The 19,005-nt window shown below is 49.0% G+C and overlaps 1 protein-coding gene across 5 annotated transcripts in view; it reads right to left on the reverse strand.

Annotated features, from left to right (window-relative positions):
* Nucleotides 1-6,646: 6,646 nt before the first annotated feature.
* Nucleotides 6,647-19,005, reverse strand: part of RNF44 (ring finger protein 44) — a 32,966-nt gene continuing 20,607 nt past the window's right edge. For 3 of the 5 annotated variants that reach the window (XM_069077717.1, XM_069077715.1, XM_069077716.1), the window contains exons 2-11: nucleotides 17,388-17,560; nucleotides 16,544-16,760; nucleotides 16,099-16,266; nucleotides 12,838-13,011; nucleotides 12,436-12,597; nucleotides 12,200-12,336; nucleotides 11,894-11,981; nucleotides 11,549-11,670; nucleotides 10,510-10,609; nucleotides 6,647-10,036 (exon numbers count right to left, since the gene is read on the reverse strand). In XM_069077717.1, the coding sequence (XP_068933818.1) occupies nucleotides 9,974-10,036; nucleotides 10,510-10,609; nucleotides 11,549-11,670; nucleotides 11,894-11,981; nucleotides 12,200-12,336; nucleotides 12,436-12,597; nucleotides 12,838-13,011; nucleotides 16,099-16,266; nucleotides 16,544-16,760; nucleotides 17,388-17,494 (1,338 nt within the window). In that variant the 5' untranslated portion in view covers nucleotides 17,495-17,560 and the 3' untranslated portion in view covers nucleotides 6,647-9,973. Of the gene's footprint in view, nucleotides 10,037-10,509; nucleotides 10,610-11,548; nucleotides 11,671-11,893; nucleotides 11,982-12,199; nucleotides 12,337-12,435; nucleotides 12,598-12,837; nucleotides 13,012-16,098; nucleotides 16,267-16,543; nucleotides 16,761-17,387; nucleotides 17,561-19,005 lie in introns of those variants that run through there. The other 2 variants (XM_069077718.1, XM_069077719.1) reach the window with 2 other exon arrangements.

The raw sequence follows: 19,005 nt of genomic DNA on the forward strand, positions 1-19,005 counted from the left end.
GTCACTTGGGACAGGGGATCGGCTCCAGTAAGGACCCAATTGATGCTTCTCTTAACTAGGCAGTTTGGGGTCTCTGCCAAGATCAGTTGTGAAGTAAATCTTGCATCTTTTGAATAAAAAAAAATCAGCAGAAATATTAGATAATTCATGTGGGAAACGACCTGGAGGTTTTAGTGGATTGGAAGTTCTGGGAGTCAATGTATTATAGGCTAAATAGTTAATGGGACCTTAAGCTGCATGAATAGAAGCAAAATATCTGAAACAGTCCCACTGTTCTCTATTCTGCTCAAACCATATCTAATGTGTAGTATTCAGTTCTGAACACATTTTAGGAAGAACTTTGAAAAGCCAGAGCACGTGAAAAGTAGAATATATGACAGGGAAACTAAAAAGTACATCTGTGAGCATCCATATGTTGCAAAGAACACTGGACCTCAGTTCTTTTTCCAGTTTTCTGTCATTTACCACAAATGTGACTGGCAAATTTACTTCTTTGGGGCCTAGTTTCCTCATTCAGAAAATAAAAATGTTGGACTAGGTTAGAGATTCGTAACACTTTGTGTCCTGGACCCTTTCAGAAGTCTAGTGAAGCCTGTAGATAACTTCTCAGAATAAAAGTTTTAAGTACATAAAATTAAATACATAAGATCACAAAGGAAACTAGTCAAAATAGAGTTATCAAAGGGTTTTTTTAATCGTGATAATCTAGCAGCAGGTCTAATTAATACAGTAATTTTGAAGTAATGGTGAGCATATGTCATTTCATGATACAATAATAACTTTCATATAACCCTTTAAAGTTTACAAAGCACTCTTATTTCCTCAAAATAACACTGGGAGGTAGATGCTGTTAGTATCCCTGTTTTATAGATGAGGAAACTGAGGCTCAGAGGTTAAATGTTTTGCCCAGGGTCGTACAGTTAACAAGTGTTTGATGCTGGATTCAAATTCTAGGCTTCCTTATTCCAAGTCCAACCAGTGAGACACCTAGCTGCCAGATATTGGTATTAGTAACAAAGTCACTGGTATTGCTAACTGTTGTGGATTGTTATCTATATTCATAATTGAAGAAAATGTTAAATTTCATTTAGAGGTTAATGAAAATGAAGATGAATCACTTTGGGGACTTGTAGATTCCAGGAAAGTGAAGAAATAAGCATCTAATGATCTCAAACATCCCTTTCAGTCCTAACATTCTATGCTTCTTTGGTGCTCATTGAAAAGGAGGACACACATGGTCACATAGTCTTCTAAGTATTTGAAATGCTATTGTGGAAGATGAGTTAGACATAGACTACCTCAGACTTTGTGAGTTTCCCATCACTGGAAGTGTTAGAAATGTAGAGGGTAGAGGGGCGGCCAGGTAGCACAGCGAGTAAGAGCACCGGCTCCAGTGTTGAGAAGACCTGGAGATCGAATCCCGGGCTCAGACACTCAGAACCCACCCAGAAACACCTGGTCGTGTAACCTTGAGCAAGTTACTTAACCCCAATTGCTTAGGGGCGGCCAGGTGGCTCAGCGAGTAAGAGCACCGGCACCAGTGTCGGGATGACCTGAATCAAATCCCGGCCTCGGATACTCAGCACCACACCCAGAAATAACGTTGAGCAAGTTACTTAACCCCGATAGCTTTAAAAAAAAAAAATGTAGAGGGTATTTCTGTTCAGATATCAGTTAGATGAGATTACAGAGGTTCCTTCCAGTTCTAATTTCCTGTTTTCTAACCAATATCCTTTGGCGTGATGTCCCTAGGGGTGCCTGTTTGAGCAGCTCCAACCCAGTCCTGTTCATTCTGGGCATCTTGATTCCTAGTTAAAAGGGATACATTTTTCAAGATCCTATAGACCCTTATTTGCCCATACTTAAAAGATTGACCAAGTAGCAATTTGCGGGAGGCCCCAGCTTGTCTTTCTTTCCAGTCTCCCCCTCCAATCCTTCCTGCACATTTTGAACAATTTCCTAATACACAACTCTGTACATGCCCACTTCCCTGCTTAAAAAGGTGCAACTCCTCAGTGCCCAGAGAATAAAGTATAGATACCTTTCCCTATCATTTAAAGCCCTCAAGAATCAATTCTTAGCCTACCTTTAGAATCTTATTTTCATTCCATGAAACTTTTTTTTTCTTTTTGGAGGCAGAGAAGGTAGGACAATTAGGGTTAAGTGATTTGCCCAAGGTCGCACCACTAGTTTTGTGTTGTGTCTGAGGTAGGATTTGAACTCAGGTCCTCCTGACTCCAAGGCCAGTGCTCTACTCACTGTGCCACCTAGCCACCCTAAAACTATTTTTAAAAAGGTTTTTTCTTTTTAATGTTACTTCCTAATGACGTAAATTACTTTGCTGCCCTGCCTCCAAGAGGTACAAAATACCTCGAGCTAAATAAATCAGCATAGCCATGTCTGACAATCATTAGGGATCATGTGCCACCCCCTGTCCAATGTATTGCCACCAATTTCCCTTAAATGTGCCCAAATCACAAAGGCTCACAGAAGAGTTTATTACAGATTAAAATTGAGCCTATGTATGGGCTAGAACTAGAACCCATATATAGAACAGTAATCATCCCTCCTTAGAGACTTGTAGACCTCCTCACTTATAGATAGGTGGAGCTCCCACTACAAATCTCTCGACTCCTTAGTACATGTTCTTCCATGTTCTTATAGCCTCTCCTTCAGTTCTTAGCTGTCAACAGATGTGCCCAACGTCCTCCTCATTTTCTTGTATCGACCTGCCTTTGTCCATTTTTTCTCCATTTGGAATTCTCCTTGTCCTCTCCTGCTGCTGTTCACCAGTGGCATCTGTCTGTCTGTCTGCCCCACAGGCAGTGCTTTCTCTTGAAGCAGGGGTAGAGAACCTTTGCCCTCAAGACCATATGTTGCCCTCTAGGTCTTTGAGTGTACCCCTTGACTTAATCCAAATAAAAGAATTTGTTCTGTGAAGTTTGGATTCAGAGTCCCACTTGAAGACCTAAAAGGCCACATGTGTCCTTGAGGCCACAGGTTCCCCACCTCTGAGGAAGGGAAATGTCTCCAGGGCTCCTTTGAGGCAATTAAGCGGAGCAATGGGGAGAGTGCTGGAACTTGCCTTAGGGAGGACTGAGTTCAAAACCTGTCTAGACTATACACTGAGTGACCTTGGGCAAATCACTTAATTTCTATTTGCCTCAATTTTCTTATCTGTAAAATTGGGATAATAATAGCATCCACCTCTTAGAGCTGTTCTGAAGATCAAATGAAATGTTGTAAAGTATCAGTGCCAGGAACATAGATGCTGCATAAATGCTGCTTCCTTCCAGCTCTAAGACTGTGCCAATGGAAGACCCTGATCTGGTTTTATCTTTTATGCTTACAGTTTTGTCACTGTCTCACCTTATGGGAATGAATCTGGTCTTCAGTAGTACTCCATTAAGAACTCCCCATAGTTCCCTGGTTGTGTCTTGGGGATCTATGTGTCCCTTTCCGTCAACTCTTTAGCCTCTTCTTAATCCCCTTGAAGCTTTTATCAACATTGCCAAATTGGAGAATTGGGGGTTTGGGGAATGGAGGTGGAGGAAAGCCCCCTAATCCTGGGCAGTCATGTACAGTCTGTGGAGAGTGGGCAAATGGATGGGGAAGGACCAGCAAGGTTCCCTACTTCAAAACTAGCTATATACAACTTTGTATATAGTGATTTTGATCCCTTTCCTCTTTTGCTAGACAGAAAGAGACTAGGTTTTATTCCTATTTCCTTCCTAGTTTGGGCCTGGCAGAAAGTTATGGTTATAGGTATCTCTTAAAGGAACTTGTAAATGATTTGATGAAGATAGAGTTGACAGTAAGGGAAGCTGGATAGTCTTAAATTATGGTTTTATCCTGTATAAGAGAAGGAAGATCCTGAACTGACCTTGACCTCTTATCCCCAGCTCAATTTAAGGGATTTGGAGACTGGACCTCAACAGATTTAGATACTGAGAGTACAGACTAATGTCATCAGGCTGGGGTGGGGTGGGGTGAGGTAAAAAGTGGCTTAAGGTCATAGGATTTAGAACAGGAGAGACCTCGGATATCAGGTCCAAGACCTTTATTTTATGGAAGAGCAAGATGAGTACTAGAGAGACTTAAATGGCTTTGCTCAAGCTTACAAGAATCAGTAGCAAAGGTAAGCCTCCAACTTGGGTCCTTTGATTCCCTTCCCAAATGCCTAAAGAGGCTGGTATTATTGGGTCTCATCTGATGTGAAAACTGAAATGGATCCCAGTTATTTAGACTAATATCTTTATTTGATAGGGAGTAAACTGAGTGACAGAAAAGGAAAGTATTTTCCCCAGTCTGCACTGCAAGTCTGCAAGATGACCTTGGATTTGAGGTCATGTTTTCTATTTCTATACTAAGTAGTGAAAGGGAGATTATGTGCTCCAAAGACCTTCACACCTGGGTGTGTGTGTGTGTGTGTGTGTGTGTGTGTGTGTGTGTGTGTGTACCTATCCACTGAGAAGACAATTCTGGGAGCCATAAGGAAGAGACCTACCCACCAAATGGATCATGAACAGTATTGTGAGGCTTTCCCACCTCACTCTGCTTCCTGAAAGCATATGAGAGGACAACTATAGAGGGTACAGACATGTGGGGATGGGGAGAATTCAGTGGAATAAAATGTGGTCCTTCAACTCACAGAAAAATGTTTCATGCTGGACCTGCACAGGCTCCCAGGCAATGCAGAGACCTCAATGTGAGACCTCATAGGACTTCTAGTTACGGCCCTAAGCTGTTTTAAGTTACTTTCCCCCATGCTTTATTTCTTCTCCTTTTCCCTTATTATTCTGCCCTTTACCCTACACTCTGTCTTCTCTTCTGTTTCTTACTTCTTCACTTCTTTCTCTGTTCTCTTCCATCTCACTCCCCCATCTCCATTTTCCTTTTTTTGGAGTATTTGTTCTGCAATCTATGTATATGCATACACACCATTATGCATGGACTTTTTTAAAAAACTTGTTATAATACATTGTAGCCAGTATTGCTGCTGCCCACACGTCTGAAGTCAGCCTTTGGGGATATTGGGTGAATGAAGTTCCCTGAAGTTTCCCCTTCTGGCTGGGGACTCAAGCTAAAGGGGGTGTGGTGCCTCTTAAAATGTCACCCTGGCCCTTTGACTCAGTATCTGAGCTTCTATACCAAGTTAACCACCCTATCCCATGTCAGCTAGGGCAAGGACCTTCTCTCCCAGAAAGTGCTGGACTAACACAAATCCTTTGTCCCCAACTATCCTTTTCAAAATATTTCAAAACAAAATTTGAAATTCAAAACTTACCATCCCATGTTCTCTAATGCTGGGACCTAACAGTTTCCAATTTGTTTTCCTTAAATTAGGATAGGGACAGAAACCAAACCTGTGATTTCACTGATAATAGATAACTCTCGAAGAAACTAACAATTATAAGTGACTTGCCCAGAGTCATACTGCTAGCCAGCATGTACCTCATCAAACAGCATCATTCGGGAAGCCCTAGCCTTATCAGCAGACCACATGACCTACCATTTCATAGCAGGGTCACATATCTTATGTAATATTTATTTCAAAATGAACACAGGGCAAGTCACTTTACTTGGAGGCTTCATATTTCCTCATCTGTAAAAACAATATGGGCCTAGATCTCTGAGGTCTCTTCCAATTCTGACATTTAGGGATATTTGTGAGCTTCATTTTCAGTACAGTAACTAGGGAAACTTTTTAGAGAAGTGGCTTTGGTTGACCTTTGTATACTAAACAAGTGCACAATTTTGGGAGGGGAGGGGATGTGGAGGAATTCTAAAGATAGAAATGGGAAAGGAACAAAGGTCAGCATGTGAATGAATGGGGGGGGAGTGAGGAATGAGTTGACCTTTTCACTTAAGAGTAGGTTTGTGTAATGAGTAATGGGAGATAAGGTCAGGGCCAGACTGTGGTGGGTCTTGAAGAGTCAGATTTTATTCTATTACCAATGAATAAAAAGCCTGGGAAGGGTTTTGAGCAGAGCATGATCAGAAGTGGACTTTACAAAAGGTAAGGCAAGTCTTTACAGGATAGATTGATGGGGAGACTCAAGACAAAGAAAGAGGTGACAGCAATCACTTGGACATAATATTTCAGATGACAGTGATGATTCTTGTCCTCTCACCTGGGCAGCCATCATTTGGAAGGACATGTTCAATTTTAGATAAATTTTTAGGGAGAACATACTTTTTTTCAGAGAAAAGTTGGAGAAGGGGCTGGAAACTATGTTATCACAATATGTAAATTGAAGTGAATGAGCATGTTTAGCCTGAAAAGAATTTGGGGGGGAGAGGAGGGGAATGATCAGTCACCATTTCCATTGATGGGGAGATAAGATTAAACTTACTCTACCTGTCCTCAGTAGATCTTGAGGTTTGCTGGGAGCCAGATTTCAGTTTCATATAAAGACTAAATGAAAATGGGTTATCTCGGGAGGTAAAAAGTTCCCCATTTCTGGAGGTCATCAAGCATTGGCTATCCCTTCAATTTACAGGGACAAAGCTCCAGAGAAAAAGTAACTGAAGAGAGGTCACACAACTAACCAAGTTTGGACCCCAACCACCCCTCCCTGTCACACACATATTACACACACACACACACACACACACACACTCACCACAACGGGGGCGCTCGATCTGTATTGGTATACATCATACATTTATTAGTGAATATCCCTGTTAAATCAGCCACAACATTAAAAAAAATAATGATTGCACTACTTGGTCAAGCAGAACTAGCAACTTTCCTTTTAAAAAAAGTACAAATCTGTTAAAAATTTCAATCAGTATCCACATATATAATACAACATACTAGTTATGGTAAATGCTACAAACCAAGATGGGTCCAATGGAATGGAAGAGAACAAAATTGAAACCACACGTTTAGAGCTTTTAAGAACCATTTTTTTCTCTATATATTAGCATTTTTTTTCAAATACATACATGGGGAAAATGAGGTAACTGTAAAATGTGCAAGTAACAGAGCCAAAAAAATTATATATATATATATTTATATATATATATAAAAACTTTCTAACACAGAACACGGGCCCCAGGCAGGGCAGGTGGGCAGAGGGACTGGCCCTCAGCCGCCCAGGGGTGCGAGAACTTAAAACAGTAAACAATGCACCATCCCCACCACAGGAAATCATTGGTAACAGTGGCATCTACAGCGCGGTCAGCAAATCACAAACATCCTAAATATTGGTTTTTCTCTTTTTTTTCTCTTTTTCAAAGATCTCTTTTTAAATTTTTTTTGTTTTGTTTTGTTTTTCTAGCTGCTCATCAGGATAAATTCTGCAGCCCAGGAGCTGTGAGCCTTTCGATCTGCCTGCCAGGGAACCGTAAGGGGGGAGGGAGGAGTTGGATTAGATTCCGAGAAGGACTTGCCTTACGGGGGGTCCAGGGTGGGGTCAGGGGCAAGGAGTGAAACAGATGGGTTTCTCAACACTGTTGGCTATAAATATAGAAATGTCACCTGGCGTAATATATACAGTAAGACTTTGGGTTCTCTGTGGCAAGCAGTGGGGACAGGGGGGGAGAGGAACTGGTCCCAGAGGGTTCTGGGACACAGCAGATGGACCCCACCCAGGCCAAGGGGGAGGGCCTCTGTGTTTAAGAGAACTCGGTGTTTGGGCCATTCCTGAGGCAACAGGAGCCTGGGGAAAGGGAGGCTGAGAGGGAACAGCCTGCTCAGATGTGCCAGGCCCTACACACAGCTCGCTTTGCAGGAGGTGTCCTGGTGAGCTGGGGGAGGTGGAGGTGGAACTGAGGAGAGGATCTAGGCTGGCTGCCATGGAGAACCCATCCTAGGGAGCCCCTGGAGCGGCACCAAAGATGGTCCCCTAAGCCAGGAAGGAGACAAGACTCACAATGGGGATAGACACCTCCCACCCCAAGAAGAGGGGTAAGTTAGGTTCTCTTCCCTGCTCCCCCAGAGGGAAGCTGAGCTGTTTCATCCCTCTTGACCATGGGGCTCCTCGGACCTACAGACCTGGTCATGCTGGGGAAGGAGGGCATCGTGAGCCTCAAGTCTCAATCACTAACCCTTCTCTCCCCAGGGCATGGCATGCTCCCTGCTTACTCCTCAGTTTCTCCACCCTGGCTATGTTAAGAGAGAGGGAACCGGAGAATAAAATGCCTGGAACGGCTTCGGGTCCTGGTCAGGCAGTCTGTGGACATGTGCAGTACGATGCATGGCAGTTATTGGCTGAGCATAGACACCCTGCCCTGGCCCCCATGCCTGCCCCACAGTTGGCTGGGCTGGGTTAGGATGGCCTGAGCACACATGCATGCATGTTATTGGTGAACATTTACACAGGTTACAGGGTTAGGGGTAGGGCCTCCTCCTCATCTTCCTTTCACTAATGCTAACACTTGGTTTTTGTTTTAAACCCCAAAAGAAACAAAAATGGGGGGGGAAACAAACAAACAAAAAAACACCCCACACACGATTTTGGAAAAAAAACTGCTGCTTAACACATCATGCAAAAAAGGCCGGGGAGAAATCTGGGAGCTGGGGGACAGCTCTCTTCTCTCCTCCTGCCCCTGCTATCAGCCCTCTTTTACATGTCCTGTAGGGGCTTCAGAGGCCCCTGGGCTGGCCCCTCCCCATGCACCATTCCCATTCAGGGACAGGCCCAGGGCACACATTCTCCTGGGGATGGGGGAATCCCCCAGCTCACCTTGAGAGAAGGAAAGACCTCCCCTCCACCACAGTGCTTTACTATCTGCTGGTTGCCCCAAGATGGACAATCTTTCCAGCTGCCTCCAGAACCAGCCTGGATTCTCTATTGCCCTGGAGCTGGGGGGAGGGTGTGGAGGCTGGGCTGGGCTGGAATGTAGTGACCAGGGAGAAGATGAGGGAGTGAGGATGATGTTCAACTCTCCTGTACTTCTTCTCCTCCTTCCCCCCACCTCCCAACTGGGTAACCCTAGGGGTGGGGAAGGTGTTGGGTGCCTTCCTGCCCCAACCCAAGGGCCCAGGAGAGGTGGAAAGATGGTGAGAACAGACTTCTTTCCAAACCCAAGGCCATAGCAGGTAGAGGTCACCGGGGAAGGAGGAAATCCTCCAGAGCTGTGGCTGGTGCAGTGAGTGGGGAAGTCTTCCCCTGCCTGTCCCAATACTGCCCCGCCCCAAGGGCAAGAGAGAGACACCAAATTTCTAAACTGATCCTCTCTTGTCCACAGAAACTAGGCAGACAGGCAGGCAGGTGTTGGCCAGAATCTGCCCCATTTCAGTGCAAAAGTTCATTGGGGCAGATAGGAACCAGTGGCATTGACCCTGGCACACTAGCCCAGGCCCTATTCCCTCTGGGCCAGACCTGTACACCTGTCCGTCAATGCTTAGGGGTGAGGGGAAGGGGCGGCCAGCGCCCCATCTGGCCACCAGCTCCTCCATGTTCTCTTGCATTCTCTACAAGAAGGAGGAAGGGAGAGGAGGGAGGAAACCAGGGGCCCTTCTGGCAGAGTGGGGAAGAAGAAGCCAGCCAGGGGTGGGGAGGGCCAGCAGCCTCCATATTTCTGAGGATGCCCTGCCCTGATGTAGGGAGGGGAGAACTGGGCAGTGGAAGGAAGAGAAACAAGAGGCAAAATGAGACAGACCCGAGCAGGAAACTCCATGAGCTTCAAATACTGAGGCAGCCCCGCAGTGGCGGCAGTGGCAGCAGGGGATGGGAAGAGGCAGGAGGAGTCTTTGGAGGCTGGTAAACATGTGGGTAGCAGCTCTTCTCCTCAAGGACAGGACTGGCCAGAGCCCAGACCCCGCTCTGGGGGAACAGGTGGCTGTGGCCTGGCCTGGCCCAGAATGGGTGGGGGTCCAGGGTCTGACACTGTCCGGCTTCTTAGCCAATCCAAGGAGGGGCTCCAGGGGAACAAGGGGGGTGGGTAACAGAGCTTGGGCCCCTCCCCCACTCCTGGGCCATATGCCCAAGATTCTCTGGGCCTCCAGGGCTGTGGACCGAGCTCACTCGGCCTCACGGTGTACTTCTGAGGCATCTGCCCGGCAGATGGGGCAGGTCCTGTTTGCCTGAAGGGGGGGCAGAGAAAGGCCAAGAAAGCCCGTTAGGCAATAAAGGGCTGGGGGTGTGAGAATATGCACAAATGTCTGTCTGCTCATGGCATTGGTCAGTCTGCAACACCAGGAGACTGGCTGACTTGTGGTGTGAGTCTGTTAGGCCTGGCACAGCACTGATCTGCCGGCAAAGTCAATGCTTCTCTCCGCTTGGTAAGAGGTGTGAAAAGAGCCCTGGGTTTGCAGTCAGGGGACCAAAGGTTCAGATCTCAGATCTACACTTGGTCTTTCTCTTCCAGCTCTGAATCAATAAACTATGAGCTCATTCTCAGGTCCCCGCCTACCTCAGGTAGTCACAACTATGTACGTGTGCTGTGGGGCAGGAGTCTGAGTCAGAGGACGTTATAATCTCCCCCACCTCCCAAGTGGGTAATTAGGGGTGGGAAAGGTGGGCAAGGGCCCAGGGAGGTGTGGCCCCACAGACTTACCTTTAACCATTTGTCGACACACTTGGCGTGGAACTCATGGTTACAGGGGAGGACTCGGAGAAGCTGCCGGGCCTCAAAGTCACTGAAACAGACAACACACCTGCAGGACAGAGGAAGAGAATTTACCCTGAATTCAGGGATAAGTAATCAAGGAAGATAAGATGCCTGGGTTGTATTCCTGGCTCTGATTCTGGGCTCTGCCCATTCCCAGCTCCAGGCTCATGGTTTCACGCTGAATGCCAGCATTCATTCCAGTGGAGGATAGAATCCAAGCCCTGGCCTCAGCTAGCAGCAGGCCAAACTGGAGTGAGGAAGGAGAGTCCTTTGTGGCCCCAATGAAGGAAGGCCTCCATGGCAGGGAGTGAGGTATGAGACCAAGTGCCAGTGTGGGGGCTTCTACTTTACTCACTGCTCTACCCTGAGGGAAGGGGGCAATGAGCACTCGGTAAGTGCCTCCTATGAACTAGGGACTCTACTAAGCACTTTACACACATGGTCTCATCTGATCTTAATAAGTCAATGAGGTCTTATTATTACGCTTATTTTACAACAGAAGAGACTTACAGGGGAGGCCAGGGGACCTGCCCAGGAGTGCACAGCTGCCATATCAGAGGCTGAGCTTGAGCTTGAGGTCACATGGACCCCAGCCAGGTGCTGCCTGCTGACTCTGGGCAGAGAATCTGAATCTTTCCCTGTGAGCTCTGAGCCTCTTCATTCAGTAGTCCAAGGTCTTTTCCTCCACTAGCCCTTCAGGGCTCTCTCTACACTGTGTGTATGGGGTGGTCTAAGGAGCTTCGCTTGGGTACACAAGGGAGGAATGAACTAGGGGGGTGTCTGAGTGACCTGCTCAGTGTCACCCTGGCCACCTCCTACCCTGCCATACTGATGACTCTTAATGTTGGGGATATGGCCCTGCCTTTGTGGACCCCAAAAGACCCTCTCCTTTTCTTCCACTTCATAGGTCTACCGCAGGAAAGGAGAAGATGGAGGCACTGCCTTTCCTCCCAAGGACTAGGCCTAGTCAGGACAGGACACTTACAGCGTCTGCTCTGACTGGTGGCTCTCAGGGTTGAATCGGTAGGACGGAAGTTGTTCAATGTCAGCTTTGGTGAGTCCCCTGGGCTTGGCCTCTCCCAGCCTCTCTGCCAGGTTCAGTAATGCCTAGGGGGTGCAGCAGAAAGAGGAGAGTTAGCAGCCTCCAGATCCTTTCACTCAGGAGAGGTGACTGATGAAATTGGGGGGGGGGGGGGGGCTAAGGTTTAGGTATATGGCAGACATAGTGCTTTTTGTTTCCCCTCTCTGTTCTCAGAGACCTGGGGAGAGCCCACTGCATTCCCCCAACCCCATCTGGAAGCCACATGCACCCAAGGCCCTGGATCCACACCTCATAATTCTCCATCTCCACATCATCCACGTCTAGGTCCAGGCTGATCGTGGGGCCCACGGCTGTTGGGGACATGGGAAGCATCGAGCTGGGAAGAGAGGGGCTGATGAGTGACCTAGGTCTTAGTGCCAAGAGATGTGAGAGGTGGCTGAGGAAGCCTTGTGAGGGATGGAGGGTCAGGACCAGTAAGTTCCAAGGGCCTGGGGCCCCAGGGGAAGGTTAGGGATCTGGATCTCTAACTTCTGTGGTCCCAATAGGGTCAGCCCCCAGCACTGGAGTGGTCAGTGAGGATCACTGGGTACTTACAGGAAGTATGGCAGAAAGCTGGGGTAATAGGTTGGTGGTGGCGGTGGTGGGGGTGGTGGCGGGGGTGGTGGGGGCAGAGGCTGCTGCAGTCGGTATCTCTGAGTGCTCAGCCTCCGGGGCATCATATGAGGGTATGGCTACAAAAGAGGGAGCCAAGGTCACTAGAGACCTCTCTAGGGAGGGGTGGTCCCAGGTAGGACAGTGCCATTCCCCCCAACCCCCAGCCTCCTACTTACCACACCAAATGGCAGTTCCTGGTGCAGGGGCTCATGAGGGAGGTAATGCAGGGGAACAGATGGGGAGAGGGCCGGGGTATGGTGGGAGGCAGGGTATGTGAAGCCCCCAATGGGGTGCTGTTCCCCTCGAAGATCCACATCATTGTCTATCCTCTGTAAGGGCTGGAGAAAGACCAAGAGCAGGGGTTGGGGAGGGGAGACAGTGAAAAAAGGGGGACTACTGGGGAAGAAGGGACAAAAAATGAGGCCCCTGTTACAATGAAAATAGGAAAGAGGGGAAACAGAATGCAGCAGACCTCTGGAGAGGGCAGGGAGTCTGGGTTCCCAGACCTGGGACTAGTTCTGACCCATTGGCTTAGACTATGGGTAAGGAAACTGCTTCCTTCCCCTGCCCACACTTACCATTCGAGGGTGCTGGGGTTGGAGAGGGACAAACTGGCCCAGTGGTGCCATGTGGGTGGCCTGGTGGGGGGGCCCTGGTGGTGGTGGGTGCAGGATATAATGGTCACTGGAGATGAGGGGGGGGAATGCCTGGTAGGAGATAGGGAGCTGTTGCATGGCACATGCCTGGATCAGCTGAAAGAGAAAAAGAAGGATGGACAGATGCCTGGCTATGTGAGGGCAGGGGCCCCATCCCAGGCTGGACAGTATCTTCTCCTACTGGTGGTGGCGATGGGACTGGGAAAGGTGGAGGGAACAAGTCCTATTCTAGGAAAAGCCCCGAGACACCATTTAATTTAACCCCCTCATGTTTTTACGTAAGGTACAAATGATTCACAACATCAGTTAATACATATGGTTTTATCAATGAAAACTGCATTAAAGATGAAGCATTACCATCCACCTGGTTCTGCACCCCTGAGGCCTACTGAGTCTTTCCATCCACCCTGAAGCCAAACCCTCCAATGCATGTTGTTTCTCCCTATTATACTGTAAACTTCCTAAGCACAAGAGACTGTCTCAATTTTCTATCTATCCCCAGTGCTTAGCACAAGTAATCAATTAATCCCTTGTCCTCCATGAGAAACCTGAGGACCAGAGAGGAAATTATTTGCTCAATGTCATACAAAAAGTAGTAAAAATGCAATTTGAATTTGCGACCTCTGGCTCTAAGTGTAGTGATTTATCAGATAATGTTAGGCAGGCACCCACAGGGCCTGCCTGCTGGAGGGGCTGGAAGGTGGGCAGGCTTGATATGGATGTCCCTTTTCTGAGCTTCTCCAGGCTGTCCACAGGGAACAGCCCGGGGCAGAAAAGACATGGGTTCATGCACACACCAGAGAGCCTGGGAATCTCAGTGGTGACTGGACCAGGAAAGGACAACCTACAGTCTTTTCCTCTTCTTGTCTGGACTCTGGCAAAAGCCATTCTTTACACACAGTGTTCTCTCGCTTTTCTTCTGCAGTCTGGCTTCCAGCCTCATTTGGCTCAAACTGCCCTGTCCAGTTACCAATGACCTCATAACCACCAAATGCAACGACCTCTCTGCAGGCGGCCTGACGCCACTGCCTGTGCTTTCTCAGTTTCCTTGCTGCATCTTCATCCGCGTGGTAAGTGCTGACAGTGGAGCTCCCCAAGGCGCTCTCCTGGGCCCCACTCTTCCCCCCTCGAGTGCCTGGGGATCTCATCAGCACCCACAAGTTCAACAATGGTCATCTCCACACAGACGACTCCCAGACCTGTGTATTCAGCCCTGACCCCTCTCCTGCATGGCAATCCTGCATCATGAATCATCTATATTGGACATTCTGAAAGAGAGCCCTCTCCACATACACAGCCGTCGTCCTAGCGTAGACCCTCATCGCCCCTCACTGTCTCCTCCTTTCCTCCTTCAAGTCTCTCCTCCCAACTCTAAGCCTGCCTTCCCTCAGCCACCGACCGTGTTAGCTCTGCCCTGCTCAGTGAGCTGCATCAACTCCCTGTCACCTGCAGGAACAAGGATCAGCTCCTCAGTTTGGTGTTTAAAGCTCTTTACAACCCGGCTCCTGGGGCCTTTTCTAGGCATCTTACTCCTGACTCCCCCTCCAGCATATCCTGAGGAAGGCCAACCCTCATAGCCTACCTGCAGTTTCTCCCACTGGTGCCCTGTCTGTCTGCACTCGCTGACCCCCACACTGGAAGGTTCCAGAGCCTCACCTCCACAGCAGCTGCCATGCAGAACTTGGTTCAAATGGCACAATTAGCAGAGCTCCACTGATCCCCTCAAAGTACCTTCTCTAAAGGTTACCTTGTATTTACTTCATACATATCTTCTGTGTACACACACACAATTACTCTCAACAGAATGTTGTGTTCCCAGTTCCTTTGCATAGTGCCTGGCCAACAGTAGGTGTTTAATCAATGCTTGCTGATTAATCAGGGGAACCCACTGAGAGCCAGTTCTACTTTTGGACAATTCTGCTTCTCAGAAAGCTTTTCCTTAAATTGAGACAGCTCCATCTGTAGCTTTGTACCCAATGCTTTCAGTCCCCTTTGGCTCCAGAGGGGAGGGTGACTCCCTCTTCCATGTGAGGGCCCCTCAAATACTCTTAAGTCAGGGATCATGTTCTCCCTAAGCCTTCTTTTCTCCAGGCTAGACATGTTTAGTTCCTTTTTTTTAATGGAGACCCACATTATCCTGGACCCCTTCTCTGGGTGGTCCTGATACATTTGGACCACTATATATCAACATCCTTCCTAAAATGTGGTGTCTCTGAATACAACCCTGCAGATTGATTTGATCCTGGCAGAAGACAAAAAGGGCTCACCTTCTCATTCAGGATGCTATACTCCTTTTAATGCAACCTAAGATCTCATAGCTTTGAGCTCATAGTCCATGGAAACCCCCAGATCTCTGTTCCCCAACTACCATTTAGCCATACTTCCCCCAACTAATACTTATATAGGGAGTTTTCTAAAACCCAGGTGTGAGACTAAATCCCTATTAAATTTCATCATCTGATTTCATCGTACTGATTTCAGCCTGCCCTCACTGTCATCTACTGTGTTAGCTGCCCCTTTCAACTTTGTCTCCTCTGCAATTTTTGATATGCAGGCCAACCATGCTTTCATCCCAGTCACTGATTTAAGTGACTAATCAACCAAGGACCCCCCTCCAGGCTGACATCTCTGGTACTTTACTAAGGACTGCTGCCCTCACATTTTCTCCCTGAACTTGGACAGGCCCCATGGCCTCCAACCTTAGTAGGGGCAAAGTCCTATTCCAATGGACTACTGAAGCTCTGAGGTCCTGGGTGGAGGCAGGAGAGAAGGAGTAACAGCTGCTGAGGAGGACAATGGCAGCCTACGCTCCCCTCCCCTGACTCTGGCCAAGGTAGGCTCCATCAGAGAATCCAGGGCTACAAAGCACCTTTCCAACAATGCCTTGAGGGAAGGGCTTTAGTTTTAACTTTGGGAAAATAGAGAAGTTCATTCAGGTAATTAATGTCGAGTGAAGAGTCTAACTCGGCCTGGACTCTTCCTCACAGAACAGTGCTGCCAGCTGTAAAGTTCGACTCTCCCCTCCCCCACTCCTCCATGCCTCAGTCAAGCTCTGAGAGTCTTGGTGGAATAGCCTGGGACCAGAGCAGAGGTCAAACCCTATGAAGACACACAGCCTGGGCACCCCCACACCCCAGCCCTGTCCCAGGCCCTCAGGCTGGAATAATTTTCATGTTCACTCACTGGGGGTGGGAGGCAGCAGAGGGGGTAATGCTGCCCGCTGAACATCACGGAGCATGCTGGGAGCTGCTGAGTGTTGCACCCAGGGATATGCTGGCCTGTGTGGAGGGGGAAGCCTTGGGTTGTTACCGTGGTGACCGTGTAGGACAGAGGGACGGCCCCCTGGTGCACCTGAGAAAGGAAGACAACGAGAGGCACCTCTCAGGACACACTTCCCCAAGCTGGACCCTTCATTCCCGAGCCCGGAAGGTTTCAGTGTCTTGCCCCACAGGAAGAAAGGATCTGGACCCAGGTCAGCTGACTCCTAGTTCAGGGCTCTCCCACCGTACTCTTAACCTCTCCTTTTTCTTGGGACTGTCTTCCCTGGAGATGCCACGGGCTGGGGTTCTCTTAGGGGATGGGATGGGGATAATGGTGACCCTCCACTCCACCACTTGTCCCAGCCTACCTGCTCGTGGAGATCAACCATGAATGGGGTCTGCTGGGCAGTCGGGTGGAGCATCCGGGGTGATGTGCTGGCGAGGGCAAAGGCGCGAGGCTCCTCTAAGGGGAGGTGCTGAGGCTGCAGCTGGGGGGGGAATGCCGTCGACAGGAAGCGTTCATCCTGGGTGAGGAAGCTGGGCAAAGGGCGATCACGTCGTCCCCACTGGCACCGGGTAGGGGGGCTGCACCAGAGACGAGGCCCCGGCTAGGACTACCTCATCTCCAGGGGGGATGCCCAGGACAGGGGGGTGGCAGTGGATGGCAGAGGTGAGCTGGGAGGCTGCTTTCTTTCTTCCCTTAGACTCCTAAGGCTCCCTGGGCCCCCCACCTATGGAGAGTGGGGGGCTGGTACCTTTTGAAATCTCAGAGATTCCACCCTTCTTTTCAGCAAACTCAGAGCAAGAAAGAGCACTGAGGTCACTGACCCTGCTGGGGGGGATATTACAGAATCACAGGATTTAGAGCTGGAAGAAAACTTGCAGGTTCACTTGAAAGCAAACCCAGAGCAGGGCACTGACTTCTCTAAGGCCACAAAGTAAGTCAAATGCAGAGCTAGGAGTAAAGCCTGAGCAACCTGCCTCCTACTACACAGGCCATTTGAAACAGGCATATGCTTCAGCCATAACCTCTAAGGCCCAAAACAATTGGTAACTTGCCCCAGGTCACAGAAGTAGAAGAGCCAGGATTTAAAGCTGTGTCTTCTGACTCCAAATTCAGGGATCTGATCATTACTCTGGGTCCCCAGTGCTAGAGACACTGGGGAGGCCTCCATCCTCTCCCTCTGTGGTGAGAAGGCTCAGGGCTCTTACCTTCGTCTGAGGTGTGTTGGGGTACTGCAGGGTCCCCCGGAGAATTGGTGCTGGCTGAAGGGAGCTGAGGGGGGCCGCCTATTCACTACCAGTTCCCATGGTCGCATTGGTGACGTCGGGAAGGTGGGGGAAAGAGCTGAACCTCAGTGGTGGGGGAGACAAAAGGGCCAGATCTGCAGGAAGGAAGAAGAGAGATCGGGTGGAGCCCAGCCCTGGCTGCTGGGGCCACAAGAAGCAGCTGCCCCAGCGCCCTTTGGTGCTCTGGCCATAGGACACAGAGAGGGAGGAGTCTTCCTGGAATGCTTCTGGGTTAGAAATCTTAATAGCTCACAAGGAGGGCTGTTTCAGGCCAGGAGGCCTAGTTTCAAATCCTTGATCCAGTACTATCTAGCTGTATGACCTTGGGTAACTCACTGCCCTCTCTACACCTTTGTTTCTTTCTTTGTAAACTGGAGATTATACTTACAGGACTTAGCTCACAAAACCGTGATGAAGAAAGTGCTTTAGAATCATAAGGCATAATGGAAATGGGGTGCCATTACCATCTTTCCACAGGCAAACATATCCAGAGTGCCATTTCATTCTCATTAGCACATTCACTGAGTCCCCCTGCTTGATTTATAAAGTGCTTCAGAGCTGAAAGAGCCCTTAAGGATCATCTATGTCCTAACCCCTTCTTTTTCAAGAGGAAATCAAGGTCCAGAGAAGGGATGGACCTGCCTAAAGCCTCGAAACTCCTAAGTAGCAGAGTACATCCTCTGAGATCCTCCTAACAGCCCTGTGAGTGCTCCCCTGGGGAGATGAAGACTCGCAGGAGGGAAGACGTACATTCTCTGAGATCCTCCTAACAGCCCTGTGAGTGCTCCCCTGGAGAGACAGAGACTCACGGGAGGGAAGACGTACATCCTGAGATCCTCCTAACAGCCCTGTGAGTGCGAGTGCTCCCCTGGAGAGACAGAGACTCATGGGAGGGAAGAAGTACATCCTCTGAGATCCTCCTAACAGCCCTATGAGAGCTCCCCTGGGGAGACAGAGACTCGCGGAGAGGGAAGACGTACATCCTCTGAGATCCTCCTAACAGCCCTGTGAGTGCGAGTGCTCCCCTGGGGAGACAAGAGACTCATGGGAGGGAAGACGTACATCCTGAGATCCTCCTAACAGCCCTGTGAGTGCTCCCCTGGGGAGACAGAGACTCGTGAGAGGGAAGACGTACATCCTCTGAGATCCTCCTAACAGCCCTGTGAGTGCGAGTGCTCCCCTGGGGAGACAAGAGACTCGCAGGAAGGAAGATGTACATCCTCTGAGATCCTCCTAACAGCTCTGTGAGTGGTCGCCTGGAGAGACAGAGACTTGCGGGAGGGAAGACGTACATCCTTTGAGATCCTCCTAACAGCCCTGTGAGTGCTCCCCTGGGGAGATGGAGACTCGTGGGAGGGAAGACGTACATCCTGAGATCCTCCTAACAGCCCTGTGAGTGTGAGTGCTCCCCTGGGGAGACAGAGACTCGTGGGAGGGAAGAAGTACATCCTGAGATCCTCCTGACAGACCTGTGAGTGCTCCCCTAGGGAGACGGAGACTCGTGGGAGGGAAGAAGTACATCCTCTGAGATCCTCCTAAC

The sequence above is a fragment of the Petaurus breviceps genome, unplaced genomic scaffold (assembly GCF_028583685.1).
Source record: "Petaurus breviceps papuanus isolate PSGF00001 unplaced genomic scaffold, PetGlider_PUasm1.0 90994, whole genome shotgun sequence".
NCBI classification, from domain to species: Eukaryota; Metazoa; Chordata; class Mammalia; order Diprotodontia; family Petauridae; genus Petaurus; species Petaurus breviceps.